The 24,078-nt window shown below is 30.0% G+C and overlaps 1 protein-coding gene across 14 annotated transcripts in view; it reads left to right on the plus strand.

Annotated features, from left to right (window-relative positions):
- LOC145259136 (uncharacterized) overlaps positions 1 to 24,078 on the plus strand; it is a 158,975-nt gene that overhangs the window by 123,274 nt on the left and 11,623 nt on the right. For all 14 annotated transcript variants that reach the window (XM_080116822.1, XM_080116829.1, XM_080116820.1 and 11 more), the window contains 14 exons: positions 2,585 to 2,732; positions 3,519 to 3,628; positions 5,220 to 5,357; positions 7,133 to 7,310; positions 8,014 to 8,151; positions 8,433 to 8,608; positions 11,019 to 11,261; positions 14,871 to 15,070; positions 15,260 to 15,333; positions 16,234 to 16,399; positions 16,767 to 16,866; positions 19,159 to 19,415; positions 20,979 to 21,156; positions 22,276 to 22,461. In XM_080116822.1, coding sequence (XP_079972948.1) covers positions 2,585 to 2,732; positions 3,519 to 3,628; positions 5,220 to 5,357; positions 7,133 to 7,310; positions 8,014 to 8,151; positions 8,433 to 8,608; positions 11,019 to 11,261; positions 14,871 to 15,070; positions 15,260 to 15,333; positions 16,234 to 16,399; positions 16,767 to 16,866; positions 19,159 to 19,415; positions 20,979 to 21,156; positions 22,276 to 22,461 — 2,292 coding nt within the window. The remainder of the gene's footprint in view (positions 1 to 2,584; positions 2,733 to 3,518; positions 3,629 to 5,219; positions 5,358 to 7,132; positions 7,311 to 8,013; positions 8,152 to 8,432; positions 8,609 to 11,018; positions 11,262 to 14,870; positions 15,071 to 15,259; positions 15,334 to 16,233; positions 16,400 to 16,766; positions 16,867 to 19,158; positions 19,416 to 20,978; positions 21,157 to 22,275; positions 22,462 to 24,078) is intronic.

The following is a 24,078-nucleotide window of genomic DNA, read 5'->3' on the forward strand; positions in this document are numbered from 1 at the left end:
ATATATATATATATATATATATATATATATATATATATTTTCATAAGTTTTGGTTTAAGCTGATGCACTCAGGTGTTGTCCTAGCCCTACCAATGATTAGAGATAAAATTCAATGTAAATTTGAAATATTTGAATTTTTGAATATTTCAAATATTTCATATTTGCATTGAATTTTTGGGTAGGAAGTAATGCTTATGTTATGCCTCATAAATCCTTTAAAACACTGCAGATATCGAAATTTGGGGAATATTTATTAATGTCGAATAACTATTGTTAAAATTTTTAAAAAGAATGAAGATATTTGAATTTTCACAAAAGGTTGTATAAAACAAAATTCGATATAACCTGCATTTGGACCCTAGCAACTGTTTTCCAAAATTCATAATAATCGGTCAATTAGTTTAAAAGTTTATTTTCTATATCATGGCTGTTTACTTGGTTTTGAATGTGATCACCCTTCAGATATTTGTATTTTGCTCTTGTATATCAAGGACAGGATACACAGAAGAAAAAAAAACAAATTCTGAAAGGTACCCGTGCGTGATTTTCTTAACAGTGGAATTGAGTTTGTACAGCATGCTATCCATTTTTTTTTTTAAATCAGGCACGGAAAGTCCATTGGCACATTGAATAAGACAATTGGTCCATACCGAACTCGGGGTTGTTTTTGTCCAAGTTTACTTTCTTTTAGATAGGACTTCTGGGCTGTGTGAAGACAACCTATCTGCCCTAAGGATTTTTATCTTCAGCCCCAAAACTTAAGAGATTAGAGCATTCCTATAATGATCTGGTTCTTGTTGATTGCAGCGTGAAATGCTGGTTATGTACAGTTCTAGGAGGTCCACCCTCCCAGGTTTTGCCTTCTCTCTTTAAGAAGGGTTAATTTATTGCTAATCGCCTGAAGCGCTTTGCCAGGAATGCCGACGGGACTGCAGTTTGCAGAGTTAGAGGACTCATTCTTTTGAGCACTGACTTTTTCAATTCCACTTTCCAACTCTGGTGTCACAGTTCTTGCAGTGGGAGAGAAGTACAGGGTACGTCTGGTATTTGAAAACATCACTTATTTCATCTCTTTTATCTATTATTTAATCTTTTACTTTGTTTCTTTCAGAAAATTAATTATGGCAGATATTAATATAACTCAGGAAATGAAAAGACAGGCTGTAATAGTTGCAATAATGGCAAAACACAGTGATTTGCAAATTGCACAATTTCTAAAAGTTTGTTTGTCTTTAAAGTTCGCAAAGAATTAGGACAAAAATGGCCCAATTTCTCCAGTTGCTAAACACAAAAAGCATCAACAACGCTCTGACAGCATAAGAACACCTGAATTTGTTCAAAGAGTTCAGAACATCATTGATGAGAGCCCTCAAACGTTAATAAGGTCAATTGCAAAACATCTTAATGTCTCAGAAGCCACAATTCATAGGACTTGTCATGAAAATCTTCGATACAAGTCGTATGTGATGGAGAAGCCAGTTTATCTCCGAGACCACCAAAGAAAATCGGTTGGTAAGATCCAAGAGGCTTTTAAGCAAACGGAAACATCCTGCTGAGCAACACATTGTTTGGGTTTTTTTTTTTTTTTTTTTTTTTTTTTTTAGACAAAAAAAATTTTTACCAAGACCAAAAGGTAAACCTAAGAAATGACAGATGGTTATGTGCTGACCTTCTGAAGTTCCAAGAGTCATGCACGCAAAATTTCCAGCAACTGTTATGGTTTTGGGAGTGGTTAGCAATGAGGGATATGTGATGCCACCTCATTTCTTTCCACAAGGACTAAAAATCAATTCTGCTGCTTACATTGAAGTCCTGAGTACTGTTGTGAAGCCGTGGATTGATAGAGTAAGAAATGGAAGGCCCTACATCTTTTAACAAGACTCTGCGCCGGCACATAAGGCTCAGAAGACACAAGAATAGTTAGCAGAGTATTTCCATGATCACATTACCCCCAATTTGTGACCTCCAAGCTCTCAAGACCTAAATCCGTTGGATTATCATGTGTGGGGCGTTGTTGAGAGAGATGTTAATAAACATCCTCATAACACTAAAGATTCTTTGAAAGCATCCATAGTCAGAGTAATGCAGGATATCGACGAGGACCATCTTAAGCGTGCCTGCCAACGATTTAGGTCTCGAATAGCTGTAATTGATGCTAAGGGTGATTTTTTTTTTTTTTTTTTTTTTTTTTTTTTTTTTTAAATAAAGTTAAAAAAATATTTTAGTAGTTTATGTACAATAAAGTGACTTTTTGTAATGCCAATGTTTTTGTTTGTCTTTTGGATTATTTTTAAAAAGGAAATATATGTTCTCAAATACCAGACGCACCCTGTATATACCTCTATTTGCCCTGTTTGTTCGGAACTGATGATAGTCTCCATAACGGACTGTTACTATCATCAGAAAGTGCTCTCGCACGCTTTTCTTTTTTTTTCTTCTTAGATGAACTACCTTTTCTTTTTCTTTTTTTAATTTTTAAGCTGAATATTTTCAATCAGTCAGTTTTGGCAGCAAATAACTATTGTTGACATTCTATAAAACAAATCTAACCACATCCTAAATAAAAAGTCTTATTTACTTACAGTTTAATCGTGTGATTACTGAGGAAGCAGGTGCCCCTACAGAATGCCCGGTGACTAAAAAATTGGTTCTCGCCTTTGATAAAGAGGAAAAGCCACTATTGGAAGTTGACAAAAATCTTGTCACTAAATTAAAACCTCATCAAGTTGAAGGTAAACATCTTTAATATTGGATGCAAATGAGTGAAGCTCAAATTCAAGATTTTTTGCAAGATTTCATTTTAATGATCACTCTATTGTATACTGTACAATTGATACACAAACACAAGATTTTAAATGTTACTACATTAATTATAATTGAATTTTATTTTAATTTTATAAATCACATTTATCCATTGTAAACGCAATATTTCGTCAGATAATTTTATAGAACTTATCGTATATAATTATTATATTTAATGCTAAAAATATGTTTAGGTGCTTCTGCAATATAATGAGATTCCAAACAAATGCATTTCCACTAAAAACACTATGACGTACTTGTCATGTTGAAATTAGTATATATTATAAAAAATGATCAGGTAGAAAACTAATTACCAGTAAAAATAAAATTTATTGAATCATTTTATTGTTATGTGTTCTTGTCATCCAATTCTGTATGACAAACTGACTTATCTCCCTTACTCTCAATTAAAATCCAGCATTTCAAAATGTTGACCTGGTCGTAGTTATTTATTTTTTATTTATTTATTTATTTTTTAACAATAAATCTAATCACATCTACTGGATCATTTTTTATAATTTTTGGAATTTATACTAATTTCTACATGATACGCAAGTACATAATAGTGTTTTTATCTGAAATGCATTTTTTTTTTTATTCCAATTATACTACAGAAGCTCCCTTAACACGATTGGGGAAATTCTACATGCATTGTTAACAAAATTTATATTTTTGTGATAAAATTTATATATAATTGGAATTTTTATTTTTTGCAGCCGTTCAATTTATGTTTGATTGTTGTATAGAAACGATATCTCAACTAAAACGAGAAGAAGGTGGAGGTTGCATCCTTGCCCATTGTATGGGTCTTGGGAAAACTTTATCGGTCAGTATTCTCACACATGATTTTTATTTTTGTGATGATGAAATTATATTTTGTTAGCTATTTTTTTTATATATAATAATATATATTTGTTCTCCACAAAAATCTGGGATATAAAATCTCATAAAACTCACTGTCTCTATATTTTCAAATTCTATCTCTTCCAAAATGAAAAGTTGCAGAGTGACGCTAGGAGCCTCAAATGCCTGGATTTTTTATGGACCATTCATTTATGGGTCTTTAGCTGATTAAAATAGCTTTTATGGGGTCAAAATTGAAAAAAAAAAACATACATTTTGTACATTCATCTTTATTTTTAATCAGTTCATATGCATGTCACGTTGGTACAGTGGTAACATCACCAGCTTTGAATGCCACAGTTTTGTTTTAGGTTTCAATTCTAGCTGATAGAATCCAAATACTTTTTTTTTTTACTTTTGAAATCCTGATTCTATAATATATACAAAATCTGGACAAATTAAGAGCATGTTTTACGACTGGGTAAAACTGCATTTATTAAATAGATGAAAGAAACCTATGAAGCCTGATTGAGTGCAGAAATTTCACCCGCACATATAACGTAAAATGCACAAAAAGATCATTTGAAGCCATAAAATCTAAGAGTAGAATCAATTTTCTTAGAAGAATTCTGCCTCTAATCAAGGATGTAGATTCATAGATCTACAAAAATCTTTCTACATACACTTTTCATGTTCCCTAGAAAGTGATTTCAGTAACTAACTGAACTTTTAGAGCAATATACAAATATACATGTAAATAGAAGTGATATGCAACTCAAACCATACCTGACAAATTGTTGGTTTGATCAAAATTCAGTGACGAACAAATCTTTCAAGATTTTCAATTTTTGTTCCTGTTCCAATCCATGGTACCCTTTTTGGGGGGTTGGATTTTTCTTATACATTTCTCCTATATTAAAAAACAAAAATTAAATATTTATATGATGTACATACCGGTGACAAAATGAAAATTACATATTCCAAAAATTATGTAAATTGATCAAGTATGATTTATTTTTAAAAAGAAAATAATTTTTAAGTGATTAATGGGAATTTGTGTGCATTACAACAAAACTTGTTTGAATTATAGTTGAGATCTCTCTTTATTTTATGAGATTGTTTTTAAATGGTAGAAGACAAGGCAGTCGCTCCTCGATTATTCATAAAATGATTTCCTTTTTTAAAAAATAAAAACTACTAGATAAATTTATGTAATGTTTTAAATAAGTTTTGGTTTTGTAACGGGTACTTTTTTTCTTTTTTTTTAATATAGGGGATTCTGAACAAAAAACATAACTTTGGCATAAAATAACCAGATATGCAGCCATTGTCTTTTTAAATTTTATTTTCTTAGCAGCCATGACTTTAAAAAATATAAATATTACATTTTCAATTTGAATTATGTCTATCCCTATGGAAACTTGGAACAAAAACTATTTTTAAAAATATAATTTTTAATTTGCACAAATTACATTAGAATATTTTTTTATTTCTTAATCAGACTTCAACATATTTTGTATTTTTTCCTTTAAAAAAAACAAAAAACTTTAAAACTTTTTCTTTTTTGCTTTCAGTTAATTACTTTTGTTCACACTCTTTTGGTAAATTATAAGAGAACTAAATTAAGAACCTGTTTGGTTGTCTGCCCTCTTAATACCGTCTTGAACTGGAAAGATGAATGGGAAAAATGGGATCGAAATGAAGATATATCGGTAAGTCATTTCATTAAATGAAAACAAATATTTAAAAAGAATTTATGGCATTAATGTTATTTTACTTACAAACCAAAGAAAGCGAATTAACAGTTGGAAAGATTTTATGATTATTTTGATAAATCTATTTTATTAAATTGGAGTAATTTTATTTTAAAAAATAAAAATAAAAATTGATTCATTTAAAGTTTTAACTTTATTATATGAAATGTGGAGCAGGAATAAAATTCAAAAGGCAAGCAATTCATGAAAAGATACTATTAAAATAGAAAGCCTTCCGATATCTGAAACTTCTATCATGAAAGGTTGTTGTGATTTTGCTGTTTGTTGAAGGTTTTTACATTAAGAGAGCATAAGTGTAACGTAGGTATGGGCAAAATGAACGCAGATGCTTATACAGCTTAACATTACATGCATTTGAGAAGTTTTATTATCGTGCAAGCAGAAAGGCCTGGCGTATAAAATCAACAGTATGCTCTTTGATAAGACAGAAGTGCTTTCGAAATGAATGTTACTGTTTAGAGCAAAATTGAACCATTATACTTGATTTTAGCATTTTAAACTTCAATTTAGGCCATTATAGAAAATAATTTTATAAAATCAACAATAGATTCTCTACAATGCAATGTAAACTACAATGTATTATGGGCTAAGTCACTGCAAGGAGACCTGTAAGACTTGTTAGTATATCATGGTGGGTCCCTCGATTAGAGCAGACAATCGATTTGATTAAAAAAATGGGTGATTTCACTGATTTTTATAATAATAAAAGTATTGGAATTGTGGAACATTTGTTGATCCTCATTTGATCCCGGGTGATGTCAGGTCTCTCTGCTAGTTTATACTAAACATATCTTACAAAATTTGAATAAGTTTAGAAAATGTTTTTAAAAAACTTGTTTACTATATTTAATTTTTTACAACTTGTATAAATTGATCTGAAAATCATTGTAAACTGATGTTCTTTCCTTATTACTTCAAATTCTTTAATAATTTCTGGAATTTAAAAGTTGCATTTTTTTTTTTTTTTTTTTTTTTTTTTTTTTTTAACTTCATTTTATCAATCTTATGTTAGTCAATTTAGATTTCTTATCAATAAACATTTTTCTTATATATTTTTTTTTAACTTTTATACAAATAAATAAATGAATATTCTGACAAACGTTATGTTTTGATCATATTTGTTTGTGTACAACTTAGCATTCACATCGCTTGATCAATCGTCACTAAACTTGGACAAAATATCAGTGATAGTCTGATATAATTTGTGGAATTTCTTGGTCAAAGGTCAGGGTTGCAAAACATGGAAGTCACACTTTTGGTGATAACTTCATTTCTGTTTATCATAGAGATTCTACTTATATTGTAGTCGGTAAAGTCTCACATCTTATATGATCTTGACTTTGAAAAAGTCAAAATTTCAACTTGATTTTTTTTTTTTTTTTTTTTTTTTTTTCCAAGTTTGATAATTGATTTATGAATCTGATGCTCTTTGAGTAACAGCTAACAAAATTTTAGTCTGATCAGAGAAATAGTTTTTGAGTCAACATTTCCATGGCATAACTTCAAGACTACTTCATAGAATATAAACAGTAAGAACAGTAAGAACAAGTTTTGCTCATCCTTATGTTGTCAAATAGAGGCGTGCAATCTCATGACTACATTAAGTAAAATTGACATGCCTGATTTTGAAAATGTTTAAACGAAGAGATAATCTTGATGTGCTGTTAATGTTTTTAATTTTTGGTTGAATGAATTCATTTATTTTCTTACAGGTTTATGAAATGACTAATATAAAAAATAACTGGCAGCGAACGGAAGCTCTCAAGAATTGGTTGGATGAGGGCGGAATCATGATTATTGGTTATGAGATGTATCGAAATCTCAGCCAAGGACATCATGTCAAAAACAAAAAACAGAAGAAAATATTTGAAGAGTGTCTTGTAGATCCTGGTAAGTAGTTTTTGTTGGGATTTTAAAACTTTTTTACTTTCTCAACATTTAAATGTTTTTACATGTTATCACTCATTTTATAATGAAGAAATTCTTTTCTAATCAACTAGCTGTACTTGTTGAACCAAATCATATTTTTTAATAAGATTTTGAAAGTAATTAAATCAAATTGATAGGAAATTATAATTTTATTATGGTAATGTTGCTTTAATCTCTAAAATTAAATGTTAATAGCTTTGAAAACTTTGAATTTTTTAATACATTAGGATTTTCTAAGAATTTTAAAGCTAGAAATTACTTTAATTTACTTTTAAAATGACTTCAAACTTTCAAAAGTTCACAAAGTAAGTTTGTTTTTACTATTAATAAAAGATCAAAATGGCTAAGTTAAATCAAAATGCATTTTTGTAAATTTAATTCCATGTATATTTTATTGTACTTTGCCATTGATTTTAAATTTTATTTGTAAATAAAAAAAAAATCTAAGTCATGTAGAGGCAAGAAACAAGAAGTTGTTACAAATTTATTAATGGAAATTTAAAGAATTTAATGGCATTGTTTTAATAACTTGATTTCAATTTTAAAAAAATTTTCCTTGTAATCTTTGAATATAAAATATTCAAAGTAGAAATTTTGCAAATGCAAATTGTTTTTCAGTTAAAGATGTTAAACGTTTATTTCATTGATTTTTCTTTCTTTGTAGGCCCTGATTTAGTGGTGTGTGATGAAGGCCACATACTTAAAAACGATGCTTCTGGAGTCTCTAAAGCTATGAATAAAATTCATACCAAGCGACGAATTGTTTTAACTGGTACACCACTACAGAATAATTTAATTGAATGTAAGTTGCTTGAATTAATATTACAACAGTTAGCCTAGTAAATGATTTTGGAAAATAAATTTGTTTCATGTTTACTAGATATATATATATTATATATATAGATTATATGATGTTTTGATCCCAAAACCGTGCCTGAAACCAGGCAAACCATTTCTGTTAGTATATTGCTTCAGATGAACAATTTAAATTGCTTAACAACATTGTCACACACATCTAAGCATTAAATTAATGTCTGTTACTTAGTCTTTCCAGTGTCAAAACGTTAATCTTTATTATTTCAGATCATTGTATGGTTAGTTTTGTAAAACCCAGTTTACTTGGAACGCGGAAAGAATTTTGCAACAGATTTGTAAATCCTATTACCAACGGACAGTGTTCCGATTCCACATCGATAGACGTGAAAATAATGAAGAGACGTGCCCATATTCTCCATGATCTCCTTGATGGCTGTGTACAGGTACAGATATTTTTGTTGGCTTTTCGTCATAATCTTGAAGATAAATTACATTAAAAAAAAAAAAAAAAAACCTATCATAAAACAGAATTATTCTCTATAGTGGTAAGATATGTTCCTTTAAGGGATATTTCAGTTTTTGTCCAAAATTTCACCCATATTAAAGAAAAATCTGTATGATGTATTTACCCATGTCAAAACAAAAATATCATATTCCAAGAATTATGCAAAATGATAAGTAGTTTTATTTTTAAATAAGAAAATCATTTTTAAGAGATTAATGGGAATTCGTAGACAGTACAATATAAATCTATTAAGTATGAATTATCTCCCCTTTATTATTTTGAAAAGAAAATGGCAATTAAAAAAGTAATTTTTCAGATACTCATAAAATTTGATTTTCTTATAGAAAAATACTTGATCAATTTATGATTTTTGGAATATGGTATTTTTTTTGTTTTGTCCTGATGTACATCATACAGATTTTTTTTATTTTGTTTTTTAATATAGGGGGAATTCTGAACATAAACAATTTTACATAAAAATATTCGATGTACCACAAAACGGACAAACCCAAGTAGATGACTCTATCAACTGTATCAATAATGTTAATCTTGTTTGAATCGTTTGTTTTTTTTTATATCTAAATGAATAAATGCAAAACTTCTTTATTTCATTTAACCAAACTATTTTTTTTTGTATATCAAAACACCTTAGGTTTATTTAATTCAGTTATGCATTAAAATATTTTCAAATTTTATATATGCACTAATCGGAACACTAAGAAAATATATTTCTCAAGATATTTCATTTGCATAATAATTTTGTAAGTTTCCTAATGAATTAATATTCTGCATGACTCATTTTTAATTTTTATCTTAATTTTAGTTATAAATATGCAATAAAAACTTCATGTTAACATTGTTTAATAATATTAATATGAAGAAAACAATAGTAATATCAATTGAATGAAACACTATTAAAAATAGTTTTTCTTGTAATAATTATATAAATTATTTTTTTCAAATAAAATTGTTATTCATGATGACAAATTTAAATAAATCCAAGTTTTTTTTTTTTTTTTTTTTTTTTTGTCATTTATGCAACTAAAAGCTACGTGGACGCAGGCAACCCAAAGGTTCCCTTTTTATTAGATGATACATCTAGGTATAGGGGAAAGCATCAGTCAATTCTCAGTATTACACCACTTGTCCTTGATCCTTTCCTTATAATGCAAGGAGGCATTAAGTACCTTTTTTTTTCTTTTTTTTTAGTGTTTATGACCTTATCAAGGATTTACCCCAGTCTCCCGTCTCATTAGCAAGCACTTATGCCAAACAGTTGGTCATCCAACTACATTAACATCAAAATGAGTCCTGCTTATTTCATTCTATGATAAGAAATAATAGTATTTTTAAATACTGTATGTATAGTAATCTGCAAATGCTCACTGTTAGCTTTGAGTATTTTCATATTTTATTTTAATTTTTTTAATGACTTATATGCTATCAGATAGAATCAAAACCAAAAAACATTAGCGCTCCAACCATGTTCCCTGATTTAATGCTCAAAGTGCATTCTCAACTGTTGGAGCTAACCTGACAGATAAGAAAGATTCAACTTCTAGTGATGACTATGATGGAATTTGCACAAAACTACTAAATATGTTCATTGAAATGAACATTTTGCATTTCAACTCACTGACATATTTTTGTAAATATTATTCATCCATCCAAAGAAAGATTTTACTTGTTATAAATCATCCTTGGTGTGTGATTACTATTTCCTGTTGAACTGTTTACACTGAGTTTATCAGTTGCGCACACATCTACTGGTTGATTTATATAGCTCAGTTTCTAATAAATTGGTACTTGTATTTATTTTTCATTTGCATTTTCATATTTTCTTCTACACAAGTTTTGTCAATAGTAAAACATCTGTCACTGTAATGCTGAAAACAGATACTACACTTTAATCTGAGTTAAAAGGCTGAAAAGCCATAAAAATATTTTTTTGACATTTTTAAAATGAATTAAAAGATTTAATCTCATATTGTATTATCTTTTGATGGAGGTGGGTAATGTAATATTGATTTTGTTATAATCATCCTCCTAGGAATTACCTCCTCCAATTTTTGTTGTCATGGGATTATATTCAGTCATTACCTTTTATGAGAGAGATCCTCTCTACTATTGTTTTTTTTTGGGGGGGGGGGGGTATACTACCTCTTTTTTTATATTATCCTCTCGATCATTACCACTTCTTGGGGGGGAGGGTCAGTGTAGTATATGGTCATTCACAATATTATGCGCCCAAATTAGTAAAACTATACATTTGGTCGCATATTTTTGTTAATTTTCTATAAAAAAAGACTGTTCATGTTGATTGCTAATCATTTTTCTTTTCCTTTTAGCGAAAGGACTACAGTGTTTTAACCGACTTTTTGCCACCTAAATTGGAATATGTGATCTTAGTACGCCTTTCTGATGTCCAAATTGAACTCTATCAGAGATATTTAGATCAATTTTCACACATTGCTGTTAGCAATACTGAAAAACGCCAATCGGTTGGTTTATTTGCTGATTATCAGCATCTCATGAAAATTTGGAGTCATCCTTGGGTGCTAAAACTCGATGAAATCAGGCAAGAACAAAAGGTAAGCAGTTTTTATATTTTTTTCCTCTTTGTCTCCAAATCATTTTTCGGATAATATTTGTCTTTTTTTATTAACCTATTAAAAACAATCAATCTATAATAAACCTTAATGTTTCATATTTATGTTGACATATTGCATATTTAAATTTGGAATATACAGTTCAAATTCTCTTAAATATTTCATTAGATAGACTCCAAAAATTTTGCTGTGGCTTAATTATATTTTTACTTATATTTCTAAATTATTCTAGAGCATTATAAAAATGGTTTACATTTAGATTTGTTATATTAACATAATTAAGCAATTTACTTAAAAATATATTACCCTATTAGGAAAAATATCTAATTCTATGGTAAATTTAGTTTTGAAATTTTTGTCAATAAATTCCCAGTGAAAGGGAATAGATTTAGAAAGTGTTTGATATTTAGAAATGCCATTATTTTTAAGGTCTCAAGGATTCTAATCATTCTGTTATTAATTTACTTTTATACCCAACATTCTATGAAGTTTTAATTTTCTATCAATAACATTGATAGAAAATAGAAAATTCTATCAAAGTATCTGTACTTTGACAACCCAATGAAAATTACATTATCAATATAACTTACACTGCCATGATTTCATTAGGAAGCTTTATTCACTGGGGAATTGACGTTATGCTAGTGATAGAAGCAAGCAATATCTGAAGAGTCACTGTTGGTAATGAATGAGCTTTAAAAAAGAGTTGATTCCCTATTAGATTACTTATATATATATATATATATGATGATTGCAACGTCTTGTCAGACGAGTGCCATTCCCTCAGACACCATGAACCAAAATGCCTGAGGAAGTATCTATACAAAGATGTTAGTTTTAGCTTTGTACGACAGCTAAGTCTCTCTCTCAGTTCAAAATGTTTAGATCCAGTAACAAGCAAGAGCAAGATAGCCAGCAACAAGTTAAACTGCAGACCAGCTTAATGCTGGTGCTGGTCTCCCGCTTTATGGTTTTTTAAATCAGAGATTTGCTTCTAGAAAGGTTACCTTCACCACGGCTTACGGGAGCTCTCTCTACCCCAACACACACACACACACACACATATATATATATACACACACACACATATACACGGTGCTAGTTGGCCGTTGACCCCGAAAAAGGATTCATTCGCCCTTTTGGAAGGTCTTGTTTTTAATCCTTCAGGGAGACTAGTCGCCCTCCTCACCAAGCAAGTCTGGTGGGGGAATCAGTTTAGTCGCCAGTGACCCAATCTTGAGGCAGGTAGTACTGGGTTACATGGTACCAGTAGCATATGGCATGACCTGACGCTATATATATATACACACACAACACATGCACCTATAAATTTGTTTTGTTTTTCTTTTGTTTATTGACCATATTAAAAACTTTATTTTCTATTTATTTAAAAAGAAAATACAACTTTGTTATATATGGGTCGTGAAATTGCATTTATCTGCAAAAGGTCTAGTTAATTTGCATATTCTTTTAAAAATTCATTTTAATTCCTTATTAGTTTTTTCGGTTTTCTTAGTTAACTATTATGTGTAATTATATTCATGCAGATATTCTACATGATTTATACTTCTGTAATATTTGCGTTTTTTACGTAAACACAAACCTCTTTCTATATATATTTATGTATATATTTAGAAAATTTTGCCTACCAAACTCCTGTCAGTTTTTGGTCTACAGACATGAAACTTCATATATAGGGTATTCAAACTCATGGGAAACTTTATATTTGGGTTTTAGCCAGGAAAAATTGGTACAAAAGTGTAAAAATTAAAAAAAAAATGGAATTTGCAAGGTAAAGGGCGAACGGCATTACGAATATGCATGCGTAACATAACTATTGGTTCATGTTTTAATTTTTAGCCTTTCAGCAAACATATCCTAATAGCTTAGGCACATCAAAGGAAAAAATAAATTATAAGCTAAACGTTTTGAGTTCGATTCTCGGTGGTGCATACGTCTTTTTTGTAACTTTTTAAATCATTACTATATATTAGGTTCAATATAATACAAAATATAATATGGAATCTGCATTAATCAAAATATCATATTTAAGTATATTTTACGATCGGGCAATGCCAGGTGGCCTACTAGTGTGTGTATATATATGTGTGTGTGTGTATGAATTAAAGATCAATATGAAAAATATATGTTTATATCTTTTCTGTATTTATTTCCTGTGTGTTGACATGTTGAAATACAAAAAGTCTTTTGAAAAAAAACAAGAATGTTTCCTTCAAAAACACAATTTTCAACCGATCCTTTGATCTTCCTCGGTGTGAATGATAGAAAACATGAGTGAGCAGGCAGAGTTAGCAGCAGGAGGAAGGGCACGGGTAAAGCCATTAAGGTAAAGATCTGTTTGAATATGACCCTTCTAGCATTTTCAACTTGGAATGGTCAGCAACTTGTGTGGTCTCTATTCAAAGCTAAGTCTTTCATAAAACTTTGAATTGGACACCCACGCATCCTACAACATGCTCGTAAACGTGAACATACATGTATATACACTTGCGCACTACCACATATGCTTCTTCACGTACTCATACATACACAGGATACGCACGCATACATTTATATGACTGGAGATTGATGAGCAGATGTAGGTGATAAGCTAAGTGGGTGCAAAGTAGAATGTCTTTTCCAAGAGCTTCGACTTATAGATTTATTGTGGGTCTAGGTTGTCTGGATTGCCTGCACGTATGCATCCACCTACACACACACACACGTTTTTTTTTTGTTTTTTTTTTGTTTTTTTTTAAACGCTACTGGAGATTTCGTTAATTGATATATACAAACATAATGTTGGAAAATATATATATATATAATACTGATTTCAAAGGTTTAAACAAAAAAAAAGGCCATCCCCCTAGAATCAAAATATTTAGCACTCCAGATGTGCTCCCTTCCATTTGATCTATTGATAAATAGATGAGAAAAATTTTATATTAAACAACTTCAAGCTATGGATGAATTTGCGCATGTGCAAAAGTAATAGAAATATGTCAGCAATTTGAAATGAATATTTTGCATTTCAACTTGCCAACATATTTCTGTATGCATTATTCATCCATCTAAACAAAGATTTTACTTCCTGTTAATCTGTGTTATGTGACCAGTAGTTTAAGAGTTTATCAGTTAAATATTTTCACATATACATACATTTACTGTTTTATTTATACAGATTAATTAAAAAGAAAAACAAGAATTAATTCAAAAGATAACTTGTACATTATTTCTGTGTTAGTAAATATACATTGCATTGTTTCATGGATTTTAAAAACTGAATTTGTTTATTTTAATTGAACAATTTGAAAACCATTTTCTTTACGTGTTTATTCAAATAAAAACTTAAAATTGAACAATGCTGATTTTATATACACACACACATATATATATATATATATAAAATTTTAGGAAGAGGGGGACTCATAATTGTGTAACAAATCTCTTGCGTATCATATTACCGTTATGTCTTAATTTGCTTCCATTAGTTTGCATTGTATTGCCTCTTACAAATTACCGTAATATACACTAGCCAATGCTTCAAACAAATTACTTAACCTCTTATGTTTTTGTTTCCCCCCTCGGCAGAGACGTTATGACTCTGAGGATTCTTTTATTGATGATGAATCTGAAGCATCGTTTAGTGAGTCTTCTTCCAATAGTAGCGGAGGATTGGTTGACCCATCTGATGAGGATGATGACGATGACGATGATGCTGCTCCATCTAGCACAACCAATAAGACGACTGCCAGAAGTACTCGTGCTTCTCGTGCAGCTAGACGTAGAGGGTATGTGCCTTTCTTTTGATAAATTTTTACTTTCAATTTTTTTTTTTTTTTTTTATTAAACCTACCGAATTGACAAGATAATTAATGGAGGGGTATATTGAATCAAATTTATTGAATTTTCTTAATTTTTTTTTTCCTTTTTGATTCAGTTTTAATTTTATATATACAAAAAAATATATCTTGTTATAGATCTGAGGAGGACAAGAGTGAGGTTGTTAAAGAATGGAAGACCAGATCACGAGGAGGTGACGATGATGATGAGGGTGAGTTTTTCTTTGTTTCCTACTTCTTCTAAAATGGATCATTTTTTTAATCTATAAAAGATACAATTTCTACCCAATCTACATCTAATATACAAAGAGATGTAAGAAAGGATATTCTGATCATTCAATTTATAATGATATTTCAGACTGCCAGAAATGCAAGGGCAAAGTGTCAGCTCTTTCCATTATTAATTTGTACATTTTGTGGATAGAACTGAATTAAAAAAAAAAAAAAAGTCTGAATTCAATAATAAAAGAAGCAGTCTACTTGATGATGGCTTCTGGTTTTGAATTCAGAAATTGACAAACTATGTTTATCAGAAAGCCGTTCCTTACTATTTTTGTCCCCCATGGTTTGGTGTCATTTTTTTTTCTTATTTCACTGAATCTGTTGTGGCACTGCAAGCCAATAATAAAGACATGGTGCTATAATTCAAATTTATTAACAAAAGTATGTTACAGAACTGCCACATTTAAATAAGTCTATTTATTCCTGAAATAGATAAATTAGCTCATAGCAATCCATCATGCAGAAAATTTTCACCAAAGTAATTTCAGCATTAAAGGTTTGTTTTCTACTTTTTTTTATAATTTAGCCCTAAAAATTGTGCAATCAACAAAATTCAGAAATATTTGATGTTATTATGATTAATGTTTAAAACTTGGTACATTATTTATATTTAGTAAAAAGCTAGACTATTTTCAATATAAATTATTTGAAAAACATTTTCAGACAAAAAAAAGTTGATCTATTTGAAATAAAAAAAATTCCAATTATAAAAAGTAATTTGATTTTCTTGTTAATAATAAAAAAAAAAGATTGAAAATAAAAATTATAGATCTTTTGCATGCTATGAAATCCCCACCTGTGCTGATAATAATCAAATGTTCTCTTTTCAGAACATCTTGTAGAACTTGAAAAAGAAAAAGAAAAGGACCAGCCTGTGAGTACGGAGTGGTGGTCAGAATATCTTAAAGATACAGATGCTCACAACCTGGAAATAAGTGGGAAACTAAAATTAACCTTCGAAATTCTCAGAATGTGTGAAGATATTGGGGATAAAGTGTATGTAATTTTTTCGTTACTTTTAATGATCAAATTAATATCTTCATATATTTTAAGATTCTGTGTAGCTTAATTAATATCTTTAATATATATAAGATTCTAAGATGTAGCTTAATTAATATCTTGATATATATATAAGATTCTGTGTAGCTTAATTGCCATATACTTCATAACTTATACACGTGTGTGTATGTATATATATTGCTATGTTTTTTACATTTTGTTTTTTAAAAAAAACACTTCAATTTTAATAGCATTTTATTTATATTTCTATCTTTTTAAAATTTAAAAACTTTACATTAATTATTTTGATATTTGTTATAGTGTTTTATAAAATAAATTCTTTCAAATCTTATTTTAATTTCAGGTTGATCTTCAGCCAAAGTTTGCTTTCATTGGATTTATTAGAAGACTTTTTGGAATATATTGATTCTGGTGCTGCAGAGGAAGATAAAAAGAAAGAAAAGGTTTCCTTTTTTTTTTTTTTTTTTTTTTCCAATTTTTTTTTTTTTTTTTTTCCAATTTTTTTCTCATTTTTACAAGAATATTAAAAAAAAAAAAAATAAATTCAATTTTATTTTCACAAAAGACATTACAGATATGACCTCTGCTTTTGGATTGCATTCTCTGTGCTTGATGTTAAACAAAAGTATTTCAGGTGCAAACATATTTACGCGTCATGTCGAAGTTAGTATAAATCCCAAAATTACGAAAAATGATCCAGTAGAAGATATGCTAGATCTAGTTTTTATAAAAAAAAAAAAAAAACATCCACAAAGACAATCTGACATTTTGTATTTTGAAATGTCACATTGATTAATTGCAGTTAATTCTGGATTTAGAGAACTCTTTTACATTAAAACATTGTATTTTTACTATATATAGTTATCCACAGACATCTGTTTTGTAATGTATCTTCAGTGTGGCTAGATACAACAAATATATTAATGTCAAGATTTGAAACCAGATAATTTCCATTTCGTAATTGTAGTAAACGTTTTTAATGTGTATTTTATCTCCTTGTTGATCAGGTGTGATTTGAAGAAGCCAATGTACTCTGGCCTACAAAACATAATTCTTCATGGCATCGTTTTATCTGTGGACACAATGGATCCATTACTTCTATATTGTCGTTTATTTCCAATGGTCCAGAAATTTACATGAATAAATATTTTTGAAGATATTAAGGACTCACAAGTTAAAACTTAAAAACGACCGTTCAACATTGAATAATTAAAAATTTAGTAAAGATATTGTAAAACAACAAATCCCTGTTAATAATTGTATCTTCTCGGTTATCAAAAGCTTTTTCTGTGCAACGAAATAGTCGAACATCTACCTCTTCAAATAATGAATGCACTATCTGAAATGGTGCCTACGTGGCCAAGTTTATAGTGAAGCAAGGGTTGCAAAATCATCAACTGCCTTTCTGGTTTCACAATACTGAAATTAGAAGAGAGAATAAAAACATTGTTTCTATTCTAGTCTCCCTACCTACTATTTTTCTATTCGAAAATATTAAGAACTTCAAATTGAACATTTACCAAAAGTGACTGCAGCATTAAATAACCTGACAAAAGGTTGGCACGCTGTTAAGCAATCCGGTCCATTTTTAAATATTTTCAAGTAAATATTATTTGAATATATATATATATATATACTAGCGGGGAGATCTGACGTTCCGGATTGAATGAGGATCAGCAAGTGTTCCGTCGTCCCATACTTTTTATTGCCATCAAAATCTGTGAAATCACCTATTTTTTTTTAATCAAATCTATTGATTGCCTCCTCTAGTTAGGGACCATCCTTCCCACAGAGTACCGGAAGGAAGCTTCACATGCCTCCTCACAACGACTTAGGCCACACTACATTGTAATTACTGTTGATTTTATAAAATAATCTGTAAATAATGGCTAATAAGTTAATGTAAATAAGTTTGAAATGCAAAAGCCAAGTATCCTGCTTCAATTTATTTTTACATAATCACTTGAATTAAAGATAAATGTACAAAAGTCAAGTATCATGGTTCAATTGTGCTCTAAAAAAAAAAAAATCATTTCAAATGCACCCATCTTATAAAAGGATCTAACGTTGATTTTATAGGCTGAGGCTTTCTGCTTGTGCGGTGATAAAACTTCTCATTTGTGATGTTAGGTTGTATAAAAGTTTTAACTTTGGTCAAAATCAGACTTCCTTCTTTAATCAGAATTTTTTTGATATTTATCACTTGTTTCAATACAAAACCTGCAAACACTTTCAAACTCGTCCAATACCTTAAAGTGAAATGACAAAAAAATCTGTCCAGCAATTTCCAAGTGCATAGGGAATGATATCTCTCTCTCTCTCTCTCTCTCTCTCTCTCTCTCTCTCTCACAGAATTCTTTTTATATAATAGTAGAGAAGAAATGTATGCAATGGTTTCCCATTTGGAAATTTAAATATTTTCGTTTTGCTTGAAAATTAATCTGGAGCTATTAGACATCAATTAGGCCAAGTTATGACTTTTAAGTTCTTAAGTCTCACTAAGTTTTTAAGTCTAAATTTTAGCTTTTTTTTTTTTTTTTTTTTTTTTTTTTTTTTTTTTTTCTAGAATCATTTAATGGATTCTAAACATAAGGTTAATATCATTGTATTTTGATTTGAATCTTTATAAGAGACATGAAAGTGACGCAAAATGGTTTTGTTAGTTGAAATATTCGCCTTGGGACAAGTTTCGTATTTCTTTTTTGGTTGAAAATTTTTATATTTTGTTAAATCAGGAGAAAGAAAAGGGCAAAGAGGAAAATAAAGAAAACGACAAAGGTAAAGACAGTGAAAATGAGGATGAAGACGAGAATGAGAAAAGTAAAAAGAAAAAGGAGAAAGAAAAGGAAAAAGAGAAAACCAAAGAAAAGGAAGGAATTGACTTTGGAAATTCTTGGACAAAAGGTGCTGATTATTTTAGACTTGACGGATCCACACCTGCTCACTACAGAAAGAAATGGGCAGAATCTTTTAACGATCCTGAAAATTACAGGTAAGGTTCAAAGTTTTTAAATACAATTTTCTGGTGCCATTGACCTAACAAATGCTTTGTTAGCAATTTGCGCTTGAAACCTGCTTGTCTTATATTTTACATGCTGACATGCGTGGAAGGGCTTCTAAAAATTGACTTCCAAATTAATCTATCTCTAGCAGGCTCTATCATTATTTTTATAGCAGGTGCTCGACCCCCCCCCCCTCCATAAAACATTCATAACAAACACTTTAACTACAACTAATCTTTATTAGTTTAATTCACATTTTATTAAACTTTTACCTCCTCTATCCATCTCTTTCTTTGTCATATTTTACCCCTACGTTTTACTAACTGATCTTTCTCCTTCACCCAGCTCGTTCCTCTCTACCGAGGTGCACACACACAATTTCCCTTTATATAATATATTCCTTTTGGAATGAGTTCATATTTTCTTTTCAAATTTATACATAACACTTAAAAATCCTCCCAAATTGACCCACAGAAAATGAATTTGTTTTTCTAAATTTTGGATGCTATTCATCAAAATATACCAACTTTGTAGGTTTTTTGTAGTTTTTATTTTTACTTTTAGCTGAACATACAAACATACACACAGGCAATAGTTGTAATCTGCATATATCGTTGCCCGGCCATAAGAAAAAATAAAATTGTGAGACTTGCAAACAAAAATATTGGGTGCCGTCAGCCAGAAGCAAAACTGAAAGCAAAATTTTGTAAGAAAAAAAAATGAAAAAATGATGCGTGACGAACACATACTTGTATAATTGAAGTTAGTAACTGAACCTTTACCGATGTGGCCACAATTGCGTAGATGCTTTAACATCTCAAATTATAGTTCTTTCAAATGAAAGAAGGTAACCCTCAAAACTAATTCTGATTGTGAAATCCTGTTAGAAATTTTTTTATTTAAACAAATTTGAAGAACAATGGCTGACGCATGCGCAATTGTTGATATCCTTTAAAGACGGTTTTAACTGACCCCCCCCCCCCCTTCATATAAAACGCAATTTCTATATGAAATAATTCACCACTTTTTCCTATTTTTACTTATGTGTCCAAGAGATTGCTTTTTGTAACGCTACCAGGTTTGTGACTGTTTGATGAGGCTGACAAAAGTAGAGGTTCTCTTTATATAATAGACTAGCAGGGATACCCACCGCTGCCCAGGTCGACATGAAGTTCGGTTTGGACACACCTGCTATACTAAGGATAGTGAGCACCTTTTCATTATTATGTGTCAACGCCATTGTGGGCGACGTCGATACCCCTACAACAACTTTAAAAATAAAAGAACGGATAAAAACACAAAAATGTAATCCTCCCAAAAAAAGAAGTATGCGACAACCTGCCACCACCACCAGATATTTCAGCAGAAAGGATACAAGGAGAAGCTATTCCCGGATATTAAGCACGTTTTGTTGCATGTTCGCTGGAAACCACCCTCCACTCCCCATCCCAACTTCCATGAACCACTTATTTTCCAGATTAGCCATGAATGTCCTCAAGATAATTTAGTATATTACATAACTGATTTTTATTTTCTTCTTACTCCTCATTCAGAGCACGCCTTTTCCTGATCTCTACAAAAGCAGGATCTCTAGGTATCAATCTTGTGTCGGCCAATAGAGTAATTATATTTGACGCATCATGGAATCCCTCACATGACATCCAGTCCATTTTCCGAGTCTACAGATTTGGACAGACTAAGCCCGTTTATGTGTACCGACTTGTTGCACAGGTAAGTCTCATGTTATTGGCATTGTTGTTATCACTTCATCTCGTTTGTATTCAGTTCTGTTTTTGTAAAACAATTTTATTTTTTGTATTCAGTTTTGTTTTTGTAATCTCTACAAGAACAATTTTATCTAAACATGAAAAATACAAAATATTTTTGTTTTCATATATATATAGTTCTGTATCTCTGCCCATCCTCATCTTGTTTTTAATGCATTATGAATAAAATAAAAGAAATTTATCTGAGCATTCAGTTTTAAAATGATATCTATGTATTTGCTTTAATGTATTCTCAAGCAACACCAGTTTCTTTCCTATCCCTCTCTCTCACAAACTGAAGAGAAATTATGTTAATAAAGATAATAGTCTAAAGAGAAACAATAATTCTTCAGTTTCTTTTTAATGCTTGAGAAACCTTAATGACTTGACCATCCCTTTTCAAATTACTAGATAATAAAATTTAAGGTTATTCAAAATGTCATCCTCCCTACACACACAAATGATATTTTTTGGTTTTTGTCCAGAATATTTTCTATATTAAAAAGAAAACTAAAAAAATAAAAATCTGTATGATGTACATACCTATGACAGAATGAAAATGTCATATTCCAAAACCCATGTAAATTGATCAAGTACTTTTTTATTTTTCTAAGAAAATCGAAGCAAGAACAGTGTATCTCTTGAATAAAATGAAATAACTTGATTCAAACTTGCGAGAGTTTTTATTTTCAGCCTTGACTAAGATTTACCGTTAATTACTTCAAATCGTTTATAAATCCTATTTTTACATAAAACAAAATTACTTGATCAATTTACATGATTTTTGGAATGATATTTTCATTCAGTCATGAGTACATATGTAAGGATTTTATTCTGTATTCAATATAGTTAAATTCTAGACAATGACATTTTTTTTTCTTGTATTTTAAAGTGACACTGAAAAGATTTTGTGGACGTGTCTTGTGTAGTTTCTTTTAGATATATATATATATATATATATATATACCTAGAAATGCTTTGATCTAGCATAAGCTTTTGTGATAACAATGTTTTCAAACTTATCCTACACGCTGAATAAATTATGCCTTTATTACGTCTTCTGTTTTCTATTCCTACTCTCCAGGGCACAATGGAAGAAAAAATTTATGACAGACAAGTTACCAAACAATCTTTATCTCAACGAGTTGTTGACGAGCACCAAATTGAGCGGCATTTCACCCAAGCTGATTTACAAGAACTTTATGTTTTCAAGCCGGAAAAATTTGAAGATCCAAATGCACCTGAGCGACCCACACCAATCTTACCCAAGGTAAAACAAGATAATTGATTCCCGTTTCTTTTTTCCGAGATTGAAACAATTTTTATTTACAAGTGTTATTTCCTAAAGATCTAAGCTTCCCTTCCGTCATAAGATGAGATCATTTCTACATTATTTAATGTTACTTTTCTCTTGTTCAGGGATGAAACGTTTTTTTGATAGGTTGCTTAGTTTGTAACCAGTTCTCACAGGTGAACTTTCTCCAAATTCCACTCTGTACAGTTTTTTGATAGTTTGCTGTAGTTTCAATAGTTGCCATTGTTCTGCTTGCGTCATCAACCTCCTTTAATTGAAGTTATGATTATTTACTTCTTGTCATTGAGAATGTAGTCTCCAACCAGGCAGCAATAATTCAAACTTTAACACAACTTTATTAAATTCTAACTCTGGATCAATTTTCAGTGACTAAATTATTTCTAAAGAGAATCTAATCGTCCCTATTTACACGATCTTGCATCTTATGACTTATCTTCAAGTTGCATGTAATATGATTAAATTCAAATTATTTTCAAATTGCGTGTAATATTAAATTCATCCGCTATCTACGGTCAAAAGCTTATCTATCAAGAATTCTACAACCTTTTATTGTTAATTGAAATATAACACAAAAATGTGGTCATAAAAAAAAACAGCAGTGATGCAAATTGGCCATTTTTACAGCATGAATGTCCTATTGATATGATTCATCTTGTATAAATTTATAAAATGTAACTTTCTATTTTCTGCTGGAAGTTGATTTATGTTTTAAGGATGTGAAATATTAATTACAGAGTTAATCTGTTTACAGTTTTTCTTAAAATATCAGTATTTAATTTTTAAAAATTGTCAAAAACAAAATTTAATGTTTATATTAAATGTTCAAATATATAATCAACAAATTACAGTTATGCATCATTTATATGGATGAACATTTCAAGTAAAAAAAAATATATTTTTTACCCAAATTTATTTAACTGGTTCTATCAGATCAGCCTGTCTGAATATCGGCTTCCTAACACAAATGCATTATACATTAAAACATTTTTTTTGTTCTCTAAACCTTTGCAGAAGTTAACAGTGTTCTGCAAAAAAAAAAAAACCCTCCCCATCCCACCTCTTTTTCTCCCACTTCCCTACTGGCTTCTTGACTTAAAACACATCAAGCATAAACATTATAACTCTTACCACTTTGCAAAACTCAATCATGTACTGCAAGAATGAAAATAACAGAATCCACTACAAGACAACCAAGCCAAGCACTATGAACTAATGAAAGATATCGGAAATTTGAAATATAGGAACTTTCTGTGAAGTTGCTGAATTCAGCATGATTAACCGGAAAAGGGTTGATGTGAAACAAAAAAAAAACAAACATCGTGGTTGAGGATATGAAGAACTTGAAAACAACTTTAATAAAATAAATGGATTCTACATAAAATATTCCAAAAGGGTTGATGTGCTGTGGAGGAGAACAACTAAGACAGGCACCAGGAAAGAATATCTGGAGATATAAAGAACTTAAAACACAAAAATATTTCCTAAAATGGCGGGTCACAACATGAATAATTTAAAAATAGTTGATATGCCATCAAATAAAAGAATTAAATCAAACAATATATATATATACAC

This window comes from Euprymna scolopes, chromosome 34 (genome assembly GCF_053919585.1).
Source record: "Euprymna scolopes isolate OS-2025 chromosome 34, ASM5391958v1, whole genome shotgun sequence".
In the NCBI taxonomy this organism is placed as follows: Eukaryota; Metazoa; Mollusca; class Cephalopoda; order Sepiida; family Sepiolidae; genus Euprymna; species Euprymna scolopes.